Below are 19481 nucleotides of genomic sequence, written 5' to 3'. Positions count from 1 at the left end.
TCACTGTCAAACAGTTCTTCATCAAAGAAGCAAGTCAAACAGCTTTTTGTAGCCAGAGTGATAGCAAGAAACCTAATTCTGTGATCAAAAGCAAACGGGCGACAAAGCCTGGTACTCTATCTGAAGGACTATTTGTTACCTTGTCTGAACAATGCTCACTTAACACAATGGTCTGGATGTGTCCCGTAGAGCCTTTTAGCCACTAATGCAAAATGCCAACATGAATTATTGCTTTGAAAAGCAAGAGTGTGTGAACAAACCTTCCAGCACACTTGATCTGTTTCTACTTTGCGTAATGAACTTTAGTAGCTCAACTCCATGCTCATGAATGTTTCTTTTTAAAAATACTGAAGTTTTTGAATTAACAGTATTGGTTAATAGAAAACTTTTTGTACTTGCCACATCCAAGCCAGGCTGTGCAATCAACAGGAAAGATAAGAAGGTCAAACAGGAAGAGCTGTGCTGGAGTCAGTTGTGAGCAGAGTTGAGGAAGGCACAGATCTGTCTGCTCTTTACCAGCATGTTATAGTGAATCAGACTTGGAAAAGGTAGGAGAAATCCTGTACTCTATATCTGCATGCTTGTCTCTTGCTCTGTTTTAGGTACTCGTGGTCTGGTATTTGACTGTAGGTTTATTGTTAACATGTTAGAATTGCAGCCAATTAAACAGGGGTAACTTCAGTAGTGGTCAATAGTTTCGTGTGCCTGTAACGAAATGACTGGAAAATATGTGTAAATGTGATCTGTCATGATTACAAGAACCTGCTGGGAGTTCCTGTACTGCTCCTGTGTTCCCTCTTCTAAGTAGTGTTGTGTGAGCTGAGCTGCTGTTCAGTAACAAAAGCATTCCTCCTACTTCATTCTTCTGCGCTAGCTGCCACAGGCCAAACTCTGTCAAATCTAGCACTCAAAATGAAGTATTGAGATTCACAGATGCCTTTTATAGTTTTCTAAGAGTCATCTGATTTTTATTTTTTTTTTTTTTTCCCCCCGAAGCACCCCTAGAGATTATGCTGATATTTAATCAACTATGAAATTGTGGATTTTAGCCTACAATTTTCTGTATCTAAACTTGGAAATATTTGGCTTGTGATGCTTTCAGAGCTGGATGGTAAGTGGAAAGTATGCTAAAGAGATATGAATAAAATTAATCATAAGAGAATGTTAAAACTTTTAAAGGAATCTGTTGTATCTCTGAAGCTTGTTAGGGCTTTTTTGTTTGTAGCCTGACTGTGAACAATGATACTGCTTGCAACACAGTTCACAAAGAATTGCTAACTAACCTGAAGTTACTTCAGTGATAAAGAAGTCAATCTTCCCTTTTGGAGAGTACTCACATTCCTAAGTCTGTTTACCCTGATCACAGATTTGCTTTACTTTTGTGTAATGCATAGCAGCACTGCAGGAAAGTGTTCAATGCTGCCTATACAGTACACAGTATGGAATTCTTTTAATTCATGCCTGTGACTGAACTTCATAGAGAGCAAGGCTGTGGTTTACTTTGTCTGAGGACAAAGCTTATAATCTTGGCTGTAAGATGTTTGTAGCCTAATACAGGAGACGTGAAGCAAATGTGAGTTGGAATTTGTGAGAAGGAGTAATAAAATAACTACTCAAGCATCAGTTTGGTATAATGACCTAGATTAGTTTATGGCAGCATAGTTGCAAGACTAAGCTATTGTATGACATGTGGGATGTACAGGAGATGAAGCAGAGCAGAGGATCAAGGGTGTGCACCCAGCCAAATGTCCTTTAAATAAAGGCAATGCAGGCTTCACTGGCTGTCTTGCCTGATTTGGAGCCCTGGAGGAACACAACGCACCACATGAGAAAAGTAAAAATTTGGGGGCCACAAGAGATCTGTTGTCTCGGGTACAGCAGCAGTGGTTGGAAGAGTCTGGAGACTTTACATTTAGGAGCATTGCTCTGCTCTGCCAGGGGCTAAGGTGAGATGAGGGGAGAAACAAACAGTAGCTGGTGCTCATTTTCTTTGGATGAGATAGGAATTGATGCAGAGAGGAGCAGTGGCAGTAACCTTGTACCATCCAGGTTTCCAATAGGTATGGGGTAAATTAATTCAACTTTACATTCACCTTTGAATTCTTTCTATTTGTCCAGCACTTCTATAGCACTCCTGTATGACCATAAATAATCTTTGTCTTGATTTCCATCTCTGTAAAGCTAGAATAACTGTAGTTGCCACTGGTAACTTGAAGTTAGTCATTAATAAGTTGTCCCAAGTCTTCTAAAGGGAAGATGAGTGAAAGAGAATTATTGTATTGCATGCAGGTTTTAGGCAACTAGTTCAAGTATTTTTATATGTTGGGTCCTATTCTCATACTTAGGAATACACTCTTTAAAGAGAGAGGCAGAACCTGTTCAGTAGATGTTAATAACTTTCTTCAACCCCCTTTAAGTGGAAAGGAGTTGGTGGGAGAGAAAGCATTCCTGTCTTCAAAAGCTGCCCCTAAAACAGCAACAAAAGGCCAGGGCGTGGAAAGCAACTTCATCCTGCATAGTTAGGGAAATGGAAAATGTTAAGCTATACGTTTTTTCTTCTCTTCAGCTGTATTTTGAAAACAGAGATAGAAGCACTCAATGAAAAGGAAATAGCCACAGAGGGAAAACTATGATAACATTATTGTTCTATTTAACTTCCAGTAGGAAAGAAGTGTCTTATTTCCACCTCATGTTCAACAGCTGTGGAATACAGACAGTTCTAGCCTACTGTGCTCTGTGAGAAGGCAAGGGGAAGGTGGCGTGACCTTCTGAGCCTTGCAAGCCTGGACAGATGCTGCCAATGGCTCTGTGCAGCGCAGCATGTCCAGGGAGCTCAGACCACAGGGAAGGGTTAACACAGTAGCACTCCTGTAGCAGTTGTTGAGCTGTCCAGCATCTGCCTCTCCTCTCTCACTCTGCATCCCCACTTCGAGTGTCTGCTGTAGAGAGTGAGGCTCCCCTCAATTAGTGCTGAGTGCCACCTCTTGCCTGCATAGCTTTTCAATAGATGTTGGTTCCTGGTTTAGAAAATGGAAAGATCATTAAGTTTTATGGCCAACATCATGCACCAAATAAAGATTTCTTGGTCAAGCCTCAAGGAGCATGAGAAAATCATTTGTCTAAATTCTAAGTACAATGCTTTGCCAGTGCACATTACTAGTTCTTACAATGTATATTTACAGAAGACAAGCTTACTTTACAAGGTGAGTGTTAGACCTTTGATCTATTCCTTCATCTTGTATTTCTTCCTATTAACATATGACCAGTTGCTAGTAAGTATAATGGTAAGTTAGCTTTATAGGTTTATGTAAAATCTCTAATGATGACAGTGACTAAAGCACTGAAATTTAATATTCTCTAAATCTGTTTTATAGTGGATGAATGTGTTTGTGGGGTTTTTTTGAGGTTGGTTTTTTTTTGGTGGTTTGGTGGTTTTTTTTCCTCTGGTTTTATGCCTCTGAATCTGTTTTAATTTGTACTGGAATGGTTTAATAATGAGACAGCATGAGCATAATAAATATGGTGATTATACTATAGCATTGCTTGTCTGTTACGATTTTGCTCCTTGGAGTACTTTATGATAGTCAATGGTGAATAGTAAAAAGATGGAGATGTGATGCAAAGTTCTACGAAATCTTTGTCACTTGGTACCCAATTTGTATCCCTTAAGACACATTTAGATGCTAAATAAATATTCAAAACCACCTAGGTAGACTAAGTGCCTAGCTACAGGGAAGTTTACTATCTTCTTCTCTGTGCTTATGCAGAGCCATGTGGGTTGACGTTCAATAGTTAAGGCAAACATTAAAGATGGGAAAGGAATCTGTAAAGGAGAGCATGACTTAATGTTTTTGAGGTCTTAATTTTCATTCTGTGTATCTTGGAAGAGCCAAGAGGAAATAATGATAGGAACATTCCAGTTTTGATTTTCTTTCACTTATTCTGTTTTTTTTTTCTCTTGGAATAGGCTCTGGGATACTATAACTGAATCTTCTTAAACAGATCATATCCATTTTGATTTGTTCAGATGCCCTACTTGCTCTTGCAGCACCAGCCTTTACAGGTTCATTCACAGCCCTGTATATATGTTATGCTTGCCAGTATGCACTGATGCAGAAGATATGGAAATGATATCTCTTCTCCAATTCAACTAAATTCTAAGAGTTCAAGCCACAGTATATTTGTTTTCCTGAATTTTGTTCAGAATGATATTTTTACTTGTAGATAGAGGCTGATGGAAAAAATTTGTATTCTGAACACTGAATTTCACTTCTGGCATTAAGGGTATTCCTAATCTAAAAATAACAACTGGCTGTGGTTCATAGAACAATGTAATTTAAACCCTCACCTTTGGAATTAAATTACCTTAATTTCACAATATTTACATCTTCATCACCAGGAGTTAGCAGTATTTACAAAATACATGCAGAAGTGTGTTTAGTTCTTAAGGGTGAAAATTACAGTGCATTACGTATAATCCTGGTACAGTACCGAAAATAATGGTCTTGGCTACTGTCACTACTCTAAGGAAAAATTCAGCTATATAAATGGAAAAGCATATCCCTAGCAGAGTTTGTTCTATTCTAGGCCTGTATATTTAATCATTTATAACTAGGTCACTAAGTCTGATAGACAGTTTTTCAGGGAAGTTAGTAAGAGAAACTGAGATGCGAAATCAGAACTACGATGTTAATTAAATACGTTAGTGGAAATGCTAGCATAAGATTTCAGAGAAAAGGCATCAAAATTACTTGTGTTTGAGTTACTATCTGTGTTTCATAGGTGTATATATGAATTTATACTCGTAACTTTATATGGAAAACTGTGATGCTACACCACAAAGAATCTTTCCAAAATTGGCCTCACTACTCCGATAGGCATGTTTGAATAAATGGCAAAATGGGACAATGAAATCATTAAAACAACATCCAGCCCACATTTCTTCATACTTCGTTAACTTACATGCTTGTGGTAGATATGGTTATGGTTTAATTCTCTGAGTTGGTCATACTGCCTGGAAGTATACCTCATTAATTTTTTTTATAATTGCATAACATGCTTCTGTCTATATTTAGTTTACTGTTTATTCATGTGCTCAATGGGATAAAGGTTTCGATAACTGCAGACCAGTATGAAAGTTGCACAGACACATCAGTGCCTTATCTTGGGTGCCTGTCTACCATGGCAGACAAGCAGGAGCTGTTGTGCTGTTCACATTGGCACTCAGTTTGCTCAGGTTTAGGGATCTATGACATGAAGCTTGGAGGGCAAAAAGTGTTGGAAGGCATGTATGTGAAGAAGCAAGCCAGAATATCGTGCTTTGGGATACCCCATTGCGTGGTCATCAGATGAGGGTGAAATTTGCTGACCCATCTGAAGGCATGGGTATTGTAAGGTATGGGATTGTAAGGGGTTACTAGGTGACTAAGCACTAGTCTGAGGTTTTGGTAGAGCAGAAGTAATCTTCCATCAAAACCTTCAGTTTTAACCAATTTCTGTTGGAAAGCAAACAAAGGAAATATCACAAAGACTACAAGTTTGTATACTCATAATGTAGCTCATTAATGAGTATGGCTGGAGTAAACACAGAGGAATTTGGATTAAGTCCAAGTGACGGAACTGAAACAATCTATCCAGTGGCTTTAGGAAATCAATTAAAGAGGCATGTGAAAGCCCACTGAGGAAAAGAGTCTAAATAGCAGTGAGGCATGTGCTGGCTACATGAGTCATGTCCTTTCTGGATGCATTGGCTGATGGTCTGGCTGCACATTTTCTGAAGCTGAAGTAGTTTGTGCCCAAAAAATGGGATTGCAGGATGTCTCACGTCAGTGACTGTAGAGGGGGCAGTGAAGCTTGCAATTACTTGTGCCCTACTTCCATTTCTATTCCTTTTTCCTGATGTTCATGCCAGTAACAGTCTTGCTGCCAGACTTTACCTCTAGCTTCAGTGGATCACTCTTCTGCTTTACTGCAAAGAAATCTTTGGATCCATGTATGACAGCCTTCCTGCACTATGGGTTCCTGCAGAGGGTTCATTCTTCAGCTGGATTTATAAAAACCTTCCTGCTTGTTTGAATTAAGAACACAGTATCCATTCCATTCTTGTCACCCTTAGAAAATGATGTTTTTCCCCTGCATTGCCTCTGTTAATGTGAATGATGCCATCCCTTGGAGGCTCTGCAATAAAGCTGGCCAACGATGAATAATTAGCAGTGGGCACAAGTACACTTCACTTCAGGCCTTGGACTGTGCCGTTAGTCAAATCTGTTGGTTTGTTGCTGAAACAGTGATGCCACCTAATTGCAGAAGCTTATTTGAGGATGAATTTAGGTGTTATAATTCCTCTGAAAGAACTATAAAGCAAATACTTTATGTATATTACAACTAAAAATAACTCCTGCAGGAGAGGACAGCTCCTGAATATGTGCATGTATTCTGATTTTTTTAAAAAATATATTGTCTATATTTTTTTTTCCCTCAGATTGTTGATAATGGCATCACTGTGAGGAATTGCAAATTATGGAGAGTTTGGCGGCAGCAGGCAGCACGTCCATGCTCAGCACTAATGCCATCATTCCTGGTCTAAAAGGAAAGCAAGATGGGAACTTGGAGATGAAAGAAATCGAGCAGGGAAGGTGCAGGTCTGACTGGAAATATGTGGAGGTCAATGATGCCATCAGCACTGTCAGTGATGGAGTCAGGATGGACACATTGCAAGAACAAATGGGTAAGACCTTGATTGATATATTCTGGTCACTCTGCTCTTGACTTTTCTTTGCATTTAAATTACTGTGTTCTTCACACATTGCTCACTGTGCACAAGCAGAAAACTGTCATGTGTTTTTCAGCTGAGAATAATTTTTTTAAATGCAACAAAACAAACAGCTGTATTTCCTCCGTCACAATGCTGCATAGGTTGGACTATTTAATGACCTATATTGAATATAGGCTTTGGGCAAACAAATGAGTCATCTCTTAGGATGAGATTAAGTTATCGGAACCAAGAGCCAGAATACTGAAATAATTTCTATGTCTAGCACTTTTTGCTATAATCTTTAAGATTCAGAAGCAAAGTTGAGTTAGACTGTGTGGTTCTCCTTTTCTCGTTTTCTTCTTTTTCTTTTCCTCCCCCCCCTTCATCTAAAGATCATAGAATCTTAGACTAGTTCAGGTGGGAAGGGACCTTAAAGCTCATTAGTTCCAACCCCCTGTCATGGGCAGGGACACTTTCCACGAGACCAGGTCGCTCAAAGCCCCATCCAGCCTAGCCTTGAACACTGCCAGGGAATGGGGCACCCATAACTTCTTGGGGCAACCTGTTCCAGTGTCTTACTACCTTCATAGTGAAGAACTTCTTCCTAATGTCCAGCCTAAATCTCCCCTCTTTCAGTTTAAAGCCATTCCCCATTTTCCTGTCACTACATGCCCTTGTAAAAAGTCCTTCTCTAGATTTCTTGTAAATTTTATTTTAAATTATATGTCCTATGGCTTAGACAATGTCTTTCTGCTGTCTTTCTAACTGCAACTCTGCTGACATCAAAGTGTACCGGGCACAAGCATCCCACAGCAGTATAGAGTTTCTCTTTAGCTTGCCAAGAAGTATGCAAGTCATTCAATTAATTAGGAATGGGGCATGGAGTTCATGTTAAGTCTTTGAATCTAATTGTAGCACTCAAAACAGTCTCAGTGTTTAAAATGTATTTATAGTGACTGTTACGCTTTTGCTCAAATTTAATAGCAAACTATTATTTTTAAACAAACTCCCACAAGTAATAAAATGCTTGCTCATGGTTTTTTCTTTCTTCTAAAAGTAATAAAATTGGGTTTAGTTTTAAATAAAATATAACCTGCTGGTTATTTATCTTGATAAATACCTTTCAAGGAAAGTCCATATCTGAAATAATAGTAATGTCAAGGTCACATAGCAAAAACATATGCTACTCGATTGTCCTTATCAACTGTTAAATGATGATCAAAGTGATTGATAACATGTTGTTTAAGTTTTGACAATTGCTCTCTTTGTACTTCTGACTAAAATGAGAAGCAGAATTATAACTACATAGGGTCTCAGAAGCTGCGGAGAACAAATTTATAATGTTCCTTAAGTACAGACAGCCTGCACTTCAGTGAGCTTACTATCAAATTTCTGCTTAAAAACAAATATCAGAGTCTAAAAAAAAGAATCAAATAAAAAAACCCCAACACCCCTGTCAAACACTCACCCAAAACCCAAAAAATACCAAAGTGCTTGGGAACTCAGTTTCTAATTCTAGTATATGTTAATAATTGGCCTTAAAGATGATGTTTTTACTGCTTACTGCTTTTTTTCTGAAGTAGGAGAATTCTGTGTCTATGTATCCTTATTCATCTGCGTGACTGTTCATGTAACATCAATAGATGCACTCAAGGGAAGATGAAGAAGACTTGTAGTAGGACATGGTAATTTCCAAGTTTTGTTCTTAAAAGCTGCAGAGGCAAATGTCTTTGGATACATGAAAATTGCCTCAGACAATTTTTCATTTCTTGGAAATATCAAGCCTTGTTGTCACTGTTTGTTTGTTTTGTTTGGTTTTTTTTCCAAGGAACCTTGAGAAAATGGAATTGGTTGGAGTGCATGTTTCTTCAGCATGAAAATGTAGAATTTCCAAAAGGACTGAAAGAAATATGGGCTGAAAAACAAAAAGCAGATTACTGTCAACATAAAATATACTTCTTTTGTGTTGTTTTTCTAAAACTTCAGATCACTTGTTTTTACATTACCCCCTCCCAAGTATTAAGCTTGTAACAAATAGAGAAGGATTATTTTTCTCTATGAACTGGTACAAGGCACTTGTATAATTGAAGCCTCAGTGGTATAAATTGTCAGTGGAGGGCACTTCTTACTCTAGGTATGAGGGAGGAGAAAATGAAGTCTGACCTTTGCTCCCTCCCAAATGAGACTTCAGCTTCCTGAGAGGATATCTTTCCACAAGTTCTCCATGTCCTTGAAGATTCACATCAAAATGATGACATCAAGATTTAGCTTCCTCTCCAGTAGGAGAGAAATGATCTGCAAATACTTTTTGTGGGATTGAGGAATTATATAGCAGGAAAGCAAAAAATACAGTCATTTTCTTTTAGCAATTATCCAATGTATCAAATGCTTTGAAAGCATGGGGTGTTTTGTGGTTGGGCTTTTTGTTGCTTTGGGGTTTTTTTGGTGTGCATGTGACTTATATGGCCTTAGAAAATGCACTTACCTATTCCTTTGATTTATCATAATAGAGTGTTCTCAAAGTGAAAAGTGCATGAATGTCAGTTCAAGGATTCTTCCCAGTCAAGCAGAGAATTTTCCAACTGGTAAGGCATTTTTTTCCCCACCATATCTTATAAATAATATGCTCCTCTCATTGCTTACTCTCTTTTTGAGACAACTGTGTCAACACTTGCAGTCTTCAATCCTGTAAACTTTATAATATACTTCAAGGAGCTGTGAAGTGTCCAACTTCTACATAAGATCTGTTGAAAATTTCTCATAAGAAGAGAGAAGAACTGCTATAAAAGCCAGAAACTGTTTATGGACTATATTGTAATGGCCAAGAAAAAAAAAAAAAGGCAAAGTTTATCACTGATTTTACATATGAGTTTCAGTTCTTCAAATACCTCATTTTTAAGTTTGTGGCCTTTTGAAGGTTTCTTTTTTTTTTTTTTTTTTTTTTTTTTTCCCTTAACACTGTATTTTCAATGAAGTTGCAATTGAGTGCAGTTCTTCAGTAAGTAGATACAGTAGCCTTCACTTCTGGAGGCCTCATGGCCTGCTCTGTGAATTTAGGGTCTACTCACATTTCCTTTCTTGTGGAGGAAGAGAAATAACCATCAAAAACCAGCACTGGGATGTGCTCTGCTTTCTGGCTTGACCTGAGAAGTCACATCAGCAGTAGACAGTCTGCCCCAAGCATATGGTTATTCATAGTTAAATTATTTGTGCTTATGTACCTGTTTGTCTCACTCTAAACAATTTTGTTCTTAAGTGGTGGTATGGATCAGAGCTCACAGAAGCGGACAGGAAGATTACTGTAGGTGTGATGGGGTTTTGGACCATGTTTGACTTCCATAAGACACTATTAATAGTGCTTTTGGCAGAAGCAGCCATATTTCAGTTCTAAATCACTGTAATTATTATTTCAGTAATATTAACTTTATATAAGACTTAAATGTTTACCTGTAGAAACACAATTTAACTTGGGCTTAATTTGATTATGTAAAGCCAAAATTTAAAGTTTTAAGTAATAGTCTTGTGCCAGTGTCTTTTATGGCTTTACATAAAATGAAAAGGTTGACAATACCATTAACAGCGATCTGAGTAAAATTCAAAGACTAGTTTGTGTTCTTAGTACTACCAATTGACTATATGACCGCTGCTTAAACAGAGAGGTCTTCTAACACTGCTTTATATTTCTGAGCAACCCTTCTTTAGCTTAAAGTAATGAGTAATTTAAGCACAAGTCATTGTAAAACTCCTGGAGACATATGTAGGAAGCCCCCTGAAAACAGATTAAGATGCAGCATATTAGACTAGCATGTGAAAAATACCTATTTCACCTGATTAAAAGGTGAAACTAATAGTAGGTGGAATAATTTAGGATGTTTAACAATCTCACTTATTGCTGGAAGCATGACCTATTTACACACTTGCAATTGGAGTGCTTCCTGAGTGGCTTATTTGCTTATATGTGCCCATCCGGATATCTGAAAACATGAATATGATTTACTGTTATTGAGTTAAATTAAGACATGCAGAATGAAAGCAGCTTTATTAAAGAACCTCTTTATCTGAGAGAAGCTAGCGGAAACTGTTCCCTTAGCTGTAGTAAAAGCTTCTCATAAACAGATGTCAAGATTTGAGAACAGGTATCTAGCTTCTTTCAGATGTGCTAGAAAAATCATGTAAGTGAGCTTTTAGCTAGACCATTTATATATGCTGGTACTCCTCAACCAGCTTATCTGAGAAACACCTTTTCAAAATATTCAACTTATAGAAGCCTTCTGAAGTAGCGGGGGTGACATGTTGGATAACCATGAATTGGAGATTAGCATAAAAAGTTGTTGTAACATGCTGAATTATCTGTATATTTTTGGTAAGTTATTTTTGCAATTCCAGTATCTGTTTGCCATGGGTTTTAAAATATGCACAGTATACATGGAAATCTGGGCATGTTCTCGATGTCCATAGAGCTGTCTAAAACTGAGAAGTTACCAATCTGCTTGTTTTTTCCCTCTTCTCTCTTCTCCAACCCAAGTGTATCAGTTGTCTCTCAAAATTTTTACAGACTTTCATGTCGTCCTCCTTTTGTATAGCTGTATCCTTTATTATACAACTGAAAAAAAATCTTGTTTCATGCTAGGCTACTATCTCTGCTGGATAATAAAAAAGAAAAAGCAGTAAGTCTGTTTCTGAAGCTGAAAAAAAATTCATTCTTAATGTGGATTGTATAATTTTGAGGGATTTTCTTGTTCTCCAAAGCTGATTCACAAAACTTGTAGTGCTGTAAATGGATATCCTTCTCCAGATATCTCCTTGAAGCTAATGATGGTAAGACGAAAGAGTGGATGTCCTGATCCCAGACTCCAGAGACAGCTCAGAAGGCAACTCCGTCTTCTTGAAAATGACAGCAGGGAGGTGATGGCAGTTTTCAGTGTAAGTCAATTGCTTGGGAATTGTTCCATTTATTCAGAGAATACATCCTGTGCTACTACCAGATATCTGTGAGATATCTGGTTCCCATTTCCATCTACGTGTTGTATGCTTGAATTTCAGTGACCAGTTTCCCATGGCCCAAAACTATCTAGAGACACTAGAAATACTGAACCATTGAAAAAGACTTGAACACCAAATTGATGTAAAATAAACCCAGCTAAATAAGACATTGAAGGGTTTTATTTAAAAAATGTTCTGCTTTTATTTACATGAAAGGAAATAATGGTTTTCTGATTTATTTTTTATAATTGCCCTCATTGACTCTTCACTTCAGTTTCCAGTCACTTGGAGTCATTTGGCGTGCAAGCTGCCTGGGAAGCCTGCTGCTAAACCAAAGAGGAAGTCTGAAGGCGAATAGCATAAATATTTGACTTCCTAGGGCTAGTTGGCCATAGCTTTAGATAGCACATAAGAGCACTGACCAATTTTTATTACTGTCTTTATTTTGTTTGCATACAGGAAACCCATCCTCTACAACCAATGAGGTTCATTACAAATACAATTTAAAGTCTCCTCTTCCCTCTTGATGAAAAAGCAGGATGACACTATTTGACATTTGGTGTTCCTTTTTTGTCTGAGCCATGAGTTCCAGCCTCCTTCACTAGGAAGTCAAACACTGAAATCTTAATTAGTCATGAATTTGACTGTCTTGGATGCATGTGTTTCTACAAGATCTTCCTTTCGTGTGTTGTGAACTCTATCACCAACCTGCTGATTTTGTGGCTGTGAAAACAGTCTGTACTCCTGCTGCTCTGCTCTGGCTTACACTTAGGGGAAGGTGGAGAAGGGGAGAAGGGATCAGGAGGAGAAGGAAAAACAGCATACAAATAGACTAGATTTGTGGTCTTATTAGAAACAGGCTGGCAAAAGGGCTTTGAAGGAAGCAAGATTTATAAGGATAAGTTTCCTTAGAATGATGTTTCGATATTCAGCAGTGCATAAAGCCCTTGAGGCTGAGATATTTTAGCATGTGTTGGCAATTTATTAATAGATTTCAGGCTCTCGTTAATATTTAACCAAGTGTAGAAGGGGGCACGCAGAAGATCAAAGCGGTGATGATGCATGCATGTTGAAGAGGCTTAAATTGGACTTTTGTTTTCAAAAAGGAATTTCTGTTTTAATCTGTTCATGTTGTGTGAATTGAAAATGTGGAAGTTAAACAGCATTGAGATCTCTTAAAATCATCACTTAAGTCATAAAAACAGTGGATCAGCTTCATCTTGCTCAGATTACAGAAAATGTTTGAGTGATGATTCTTCCTCTTCTTCCCCCCTTCAAAGTTAGAATTAGTTTCTTGATCAATCCTTAAATTGTTTTAAGATGCATTTTCAATTTTGATGTGATGGGAGCAAGGATACTGTACTGGAAAATATAGAGTAGCATTACAACTGTTAGCTTCACATCTGATTTATTCTGTTTCATATACTGTTTCATAACTGTTTCATATACTTCTCATAAATTGCCACAGTTCTTTGTATTTCCCTGAAAGACAGTAGCCAGCATCACTGGAGACCCCTGTTTTTAAGCTACTAATTGAAGTGCAACCAGACTATGTATTGCAGCTTTTTGGCTAGAATCCATTCAAATGTATATTTCTTTCACTTATTTGAAGGTTTATGTAGTTCTCCCTTTTAGCATTTCTGAAATTCCTCATAAAATCAATCATTTACAACAATCATTGCTTATCTTTCTTAAATGCACAGTTTAATGCTATTCTTTCTAGCAATACAAACCAGTAAAAATGAGGAGAAAAAGATCTTATCTTTTAAAAGACAACCAACCAACAAAAAACCCCTGAAACCCACAAAACAGCCCCCCACCTGCAAAAAAAGAATACTCCACTACATTTAATTGTCTTAACCACGGGAAAAGCAAACTAGGGAATGACTAACCAATGTCTCCTCTGGAACAAGACTCAAGCTACCAGGGAGCAGGTTTAAAGGTGCCTCACATTCTCAAATGTGAAGAGAGCTCTGCAGCTAACCCATAGCAGGATGTTGTGGATCCTAAAACTTTACAGTAGCTCAAATGACCTACATAAATTTGAAATAAAAAAAAAAAAAGCCCAAACCAACAAACAAAAGAAACCTTTTCTGCTATTTAATATTGACACCCACTGGAAAAGGCAGTTCCCAAGCTGTAAATTGCTCTGTGCTTGGAGAGCATTCTTGCACGCACCAGCAGATGCTTGCCCAACTTTCACACTCTAATCGGAGAATACCAGCCACTATGTATAGACATGTCTGAACCAGACAGGCCTTTAGTCTCACTCAGCATGGTCAGTCCTGAGGTCTTAATTTCTGTGTAAATTAACGTCACTGGAACTGTTGGTACAATTGGTATGGAAAAAGCCAGATTAAAACTTGGCTTACTGTATGTAGTATGTAAGTGTTAAAGAACAGATATATCATACAGGTAAAACCCGGGATGATTATTTTATCTTCCTTAATACACAGCATTTTAACGTGTTACTTAGTGAAGAATTGTGCTCATGTCTACTATAATTGTAATTAAAATATTGGTTTTGTGTTTGTATTTGTTTTGATTTTTTAGGAGCTGTCTGCCAGACTGCTATCTATTCATAGTGATCAAGATCTAATAGTGGTGACATTTAAAACTTTTGAAGAAATATGGAAGTTTCTCACCTACCACTCACTGGGTAAAGCTGTTTCACCATACAGCAGTTCAATATTTCTTTTTTTTCTTTTGTTCCTCTGCACACAATTTCTGGGTGACTGGGAATATGTTGAACAGGATTTTGAGATTCTTTGTATTAACTCCTAATATCATTAAGTAATGTTCTTGAACTGGGTACTAGTGATAGGTCTGGAGAGACACTTAAACCTCCAGGAGAACCTGTCTTTGTCCCAGAGTGCATAACAGAAGACATCTGTTCGTGGCAGATGTCTTGTCTCAGTTAAATACTCCAGAATCAGATCATGTCTGCTTTCTAAGCATAGAGTCATAGAATCATAGAATCGTAAGGGTTGGAAAGGACCTTAAGATCATCTAGTTCCAACCCCCCTGCCATGGGCAGGGACACCACACACTAAACCACGTGGTCCAAGGCTCTGTCCAACCTGGCCTTGATCACTGCCAGGGATGGAACATCCACAACCTCCCTGGGCAACCCATTCCAGTGCTTCACCACCCTCACTGTAAAGAACTTCTTCCTTATATCTAATCTGAACTTCCCCTGTTTAAGTTTGAAGCCATTACCCCTTGTCCTACCACTACAGTCCCTAAGGAAGAGTCCCTCCCCAGCATCCTTGTAGGCCCCCTTCAGATACTGGTATGAGGTCTTCACGCAGCCTTCTTTTCTCCAGGCTGAACAGCCCCAACTCTCTCAGCCTGTCTTCATACGGGAGGTGCTCCAGCCCTCTTATCATCCTTGTGGCCCTCCATGAGGAAGCAGTCTATTCCAAGCCAAGTGGTTTTGTCCTAAAGTCTAACCTGTGCTGCAACTTGAATGCTTTTACAGCTTTTTCTGCTCACTGTAGATATGTGAAGGTAACTCTTGCTTTGCACCACGGAGACATCTAACGTGCACTTCCACTCAGTGTTGTTCTCACTAGGAAAATCAATCCTAATTCCTGTAATCCTTCTTCACAAGTGTATTTTCTAGACCTCTGATCATGCTTCCCACTGGACTCTTCTGGTTGTTCCACATCTTTCCTGAATAGTAGTGAGCAAACTGGAGAGTTGGTAAGGCTTCAGAGGAAATATCAAGTAAAACAAGGATTGCTTCATATGCTTTGCCTGCTTCAGTTTTGTTTCTAAATCTGAGCATGGCTTTTGTAACAATATGATGCCACTGATTTGAGTTCCATTTTTAATATCCCATGACTTCACAGGTCTTTTTTGATGAGTAGCATTTGAATCAGATCTTTGACTCCACTTTGTGCACCTGATTTTTTACTTTAATAATCTACTATCTATACCGTACTGATCATAATATACCACTCCAGATCTCCCCATAACACTATATAGCTTTGAAAGCCCTAATCCCTAATGTAAGGAGACCCAGTTTCCAAGATCAAGCACTACCTTCTTATGATTTACATGACTCTGGAATGCAGCATCATCTCCGTCCCAAAGAAATTCCAGGAAACAGATAGCCAGGCACAGTACCTGCATTAATTGGCACAGCTGCATCGGGCAACAAAAATTCATAAAGATTATAATATAAACCTAATAAATATAAACTTATTTTATGAGATTATTTCCAGTCATCATTTATTAAGTGTTGCTAAGCACCTGTTGCTCAAAGCTGGTTAGTGATCGCCTCTCTGACTGCAAACCTTTCAAATATAGTTAAACTAAGGGCAACCCACATAAGCGGAGGACACAGCCTGCTTTTTCAGCAGGATTAGGCACAGAAAAGTTGTTTGCCTTTCAGGTGTAGTTTGTGAGAGGTAAGCATTAAAAGCAGCTGTAACGCACATGATTTGATGTAATTTTGCCAATACTGTGTAGTAAAATTAGTTCTATATTTTGATTTAAGCAATAAAGTTATCTGAATGTTTGCCCCAGTCTCTGACTTTGTGAAAGGTTATTTTCTTGTACAACACTGCAAGGAAAACCAAATTGGATTATTTTTTTTCTAGGTTTTATAGATCATTGCATGGAGAACTTATTCCTAGATCAGTCTTTCTGGCTCTATTCTCAAGAGGAGGAAGAAACAGGCATTGAAGTCTCTATAAGTGAAAAATCACTAAATTCGATGTACAGAAGCCTGCTAATACAAGAAGGTAAGGAACACTGTACATGCTAATGCTAAATTTAGAGAAGCACCTTTCTTTAAAATTCTCAAATCAAACATTAAGACCTATTTAAATAGATAATGAAGTTGAAATTTGAATATATTCACTCAAATGCTCCAGAAAGAGAAAAAAGAACAAACACAGATTGGGTTCAGTAGGATCATTAATGGGATTAGAGAAATTCATGGGCAACTGGTCCATAAATGGATATCAAAAGGATTAGGGAGGGAACTTGCTTAATATTATTGCAGATTCTGGAGATGTACAGGAGAGGGTTTACAGATAGTCGCCAAGCTTTTGTGTTTCTCCTAAATAGGATGACCTGCTGTGACCATCAGAGATGGAATGATAGGCTCAACAGATCATTGCTTAATGCAATAAGAATGTGCAAAATGGTGCAGCAGCAGAAGGTTCTACATATTGCCAAACATTTTTTTTTTTTTCCTTAAAAAAAAAAAAATGGAAAGAGAGACTAGACAGGAAAATATGAATATCTGACAATCAAAGAAAAATCTTATGGAATCTCATGTTTTCAATTTCTAATTGAATATTACTGATGGTCTTGAAGCCAGTTTTAAAGCTTGTATGACACTAAAACAATACGTAAAATATCTGCTCCACTGATTTCTTTTTAGGGGCATTTTTTGGTTTATATCCTGACAATCTGATACGAAAGATAACAGATAATGAAATAAACACTTATTTTGAGACTGGGGCTTTTACTGAAGACATAGCAGGTGGATCTGTGGATGGTGACATGTCTAATGCTTCTGTGGAGCCATTGATCCCTTTTCATCAGTAGGTACCTGACTCTAGCTACCTATTTCATATGCATCTGTTTCATCTGTACACGTCTGTCTTCCATACCACACAACTGAAACTAATCCAGATGTCTGCAGAGCATTTAAAGATGGCTTACCATTTTATGAGTTAGATACTGTTTGTGTGGGGTTTTTTGTTTGGTTTTGTTGGCTTGTTTTTTTTTTTTTTGTGGTTTTTTTTTTTTTTTGCTTTGTTTTTGTTTTTTTTCCTGAGTCTGAAATAAAATCTATTAACATTTATAGAATAACATGAAGTGAGAATTTTCAATTTTCATGATGCTTGCAAATATGGATAATAACAGGTGGATACTTGGAAATGCAGATGATAACAGTCTAGAAGTGTTTTTACTCAACACTATTGACAGGAGCCATCCGCCTCCTTAATGCAGTTTATTTCAAGGTCATGTCCGACCTCATAAATGCTATAAAGCAAAAATTACATCAATGGACTCACATCAGGAATCACCATGAAATCATTCATTTTTCGTCCTCTTGGTAGTTAAAAAAACTAGAATTTTTCTGTTGACCTTGGGCGGGGAGAAATATCCTGACTTTCTCAGGTTTGTTTGACCGAAGTAACTCTTACTACTAATATTACTCAAAACATAGCTGTGTATGGACAGTGCTGAAACTGAAAGATAACTGTGGCAGGGGTGCATCTGTTTTTAAATGGGTATAAAATATTTTAAAACTTTTAAAAATAAAAAGTTTTGTCAGAACTTTTAATAAAATATTTTATACACCAACTTCAATTTTTTTTTTTTCTACTTTCAGATGGTTTCTTAAAGGGTATTCTGATCCTATTGATTTTACATTCAAAACTGAATCACAATGCATTAGGAAAGTTGGTAAGAAACTCATTCAAACATCAGCATTGAAAAAAAAAAACCCATACTTATTCCCTGCTTTTGTTAGAGCATGCTCTAAAGGTTCAATAACTTTTTCCCCATTGTATTAGAATGGGAAAACGGCTTTCAAAATTGCATTGCAGTAAAATTAATGAGAGCATAAATCTCTGCCTAAGTTGAGTTAAACTCTAAAGGCTTATCTCTCCCTTTTTCCCTCTTAAATACTATACTAAATAAATGCACAAAGTAGTGAAGAGTAATTAAATTGGGGCTGCCTGTTTGGGTTTGAGAGAGTTTGAGAGAAACAAATTTTAAGAAAATGCACCAATGTCATTATTGCGGACCTTTCACATGGGTATTGCTTTATCTAATACTACCAGAGAAATGAAACTTCTACAGATGGTCTGAGGCTTGTGATTAAATATGTCTTATTTTCTACATACATCTTAGTCTTAATACTGGTATATAACTGCACATTTATCCAACATGGATTTTATTACTTGGTTCAAATATTTTTACTCTGGCCCAAGTTCAGGGCCCTTTATAAAAGGAAAGTAGGGACTTAAAACATTTCTTTTCATTGCTTCATGATGGAATTTGCTAGAATTTTGAAAACATTTTAGACTTGCCTTTCTAATCACTGGGAAATTTGTATTTTTATGCTGTTATTTACTATTCTCATTGCTCAAATGAAACCTATTAGGCTTGGATGCTTTAAATCTTGCTGCAATGGATGTTCATATCTCATTCCATGAGAGCTGGAACTCTCAAGTTCCAAAAATGTCTTTTGCTAAATACGCTCTTTTGATGAGTTGCTACTTTATTAAGTGTATTTGTGTTGTTAAATTACTTTATCTGCTAATGTTATTTCTCTCCTTATCATACAGCAAGGGGATCCTGTCTAGCTGTGATGAATTATGAAAGTACTGTGTTAGAAGAGATGAGCTTCCAGGAAGGGGACAAAATTGAGATTCTTGGATACTACATTGAATGCATGGAGTGGTTTCTTGGAAGACATGTGTTTACTGGCCAAATAGGTTTTGTAAAGACAAGTCATGTTAAAGTGGACTTATGTAGAAATAAGTAAGTGATAGATATCTAACTAACAGACAAAAAGGAACTTAGTCTCCTGAGCTTTAACATACTGAATATTGAAGTCAGGTTTGCTTTTTCGTGTTTTGTTTTTGATTGTTTTAATGAGAATTGTCATAGTGTATATCAGTCACAACAAATGCAAAGAAATTAAAATAGGAAATCTGCTTAAATGCTGGAAAACATCATCAGCCTCTACCCAAGTTTCTTACTGGGAGAA

At 37.4% G+C, this 19481-nt stretch overlaps 1 protein-coding gene across 5 annotated transcripts in view; it reads left to right on the top strand.

Annotated features, from left to right (window-relative positions):
- The first annotated feature begins 473 nt into the window (after positions 1–473).
- The window catches only part of SH3TC1 (SH3 domain and tetratricopeptide repeats 1), a 32951-nt gene continuing 13943 nt past the window's right edge, over positions 474–19481 (top strand). For 2 of the 5 annotated variants that reach the window (XR_003992357.1, XM_030492897.1), the window contains exons 1-9: positions 474–548; positions 6482–6727; positions 9265–9339; positions 11550–11677; positions 14291–14396; positions 16345–16488; positions 17136–17298; positions 18096–18169; positions 19057–19252. Coding sequence is in view for 4 of the 5 variants with exons in the window: in XM_030492897.1 (XP_030348757.1) it covers positions 6520–6727; positions 9265–9339; positions 11550–11677; positions 14291–14396; positions 16345–16488; positions 17136–17298; positions 18096–18169; positions 19057–19252 (1094 nt within the window). In the remaining variant the exon portion in view is untranslated. Of the gene's footprint in view, positions 549–6481; positions 6728–9050; positions 9340–11549; positions 11678–14290; positions 14397–16344; positions 16489–17135; positions 17299–18095; positions 18170–19056; positions 19253–19481 lie in introns of those variants that run through there. The other 3 variants (XM_030492898.1, XM_030492899.1, XM_030492900.1) reach the window with 3 other exon arrangements.

This window comes from Strigops habroptila, chromosome 7, assembly GCF_004027225.2.
Source record: "Strigops habroptila isolate Jane chromosome 7, bStrHab1.2.pri, whole genome shotgun sequence".
NCBI classification, from domain to species: Eukaryota; Metazoa; Chordata; class Aves; order Psittaciformes; family Psittacidae; genus Strigops; species Strigops habroptila.
Note: the sequence above shows the minus strand (reverse complement) of the source record. Positions and strands in the feature narration are given on the sequence as shown.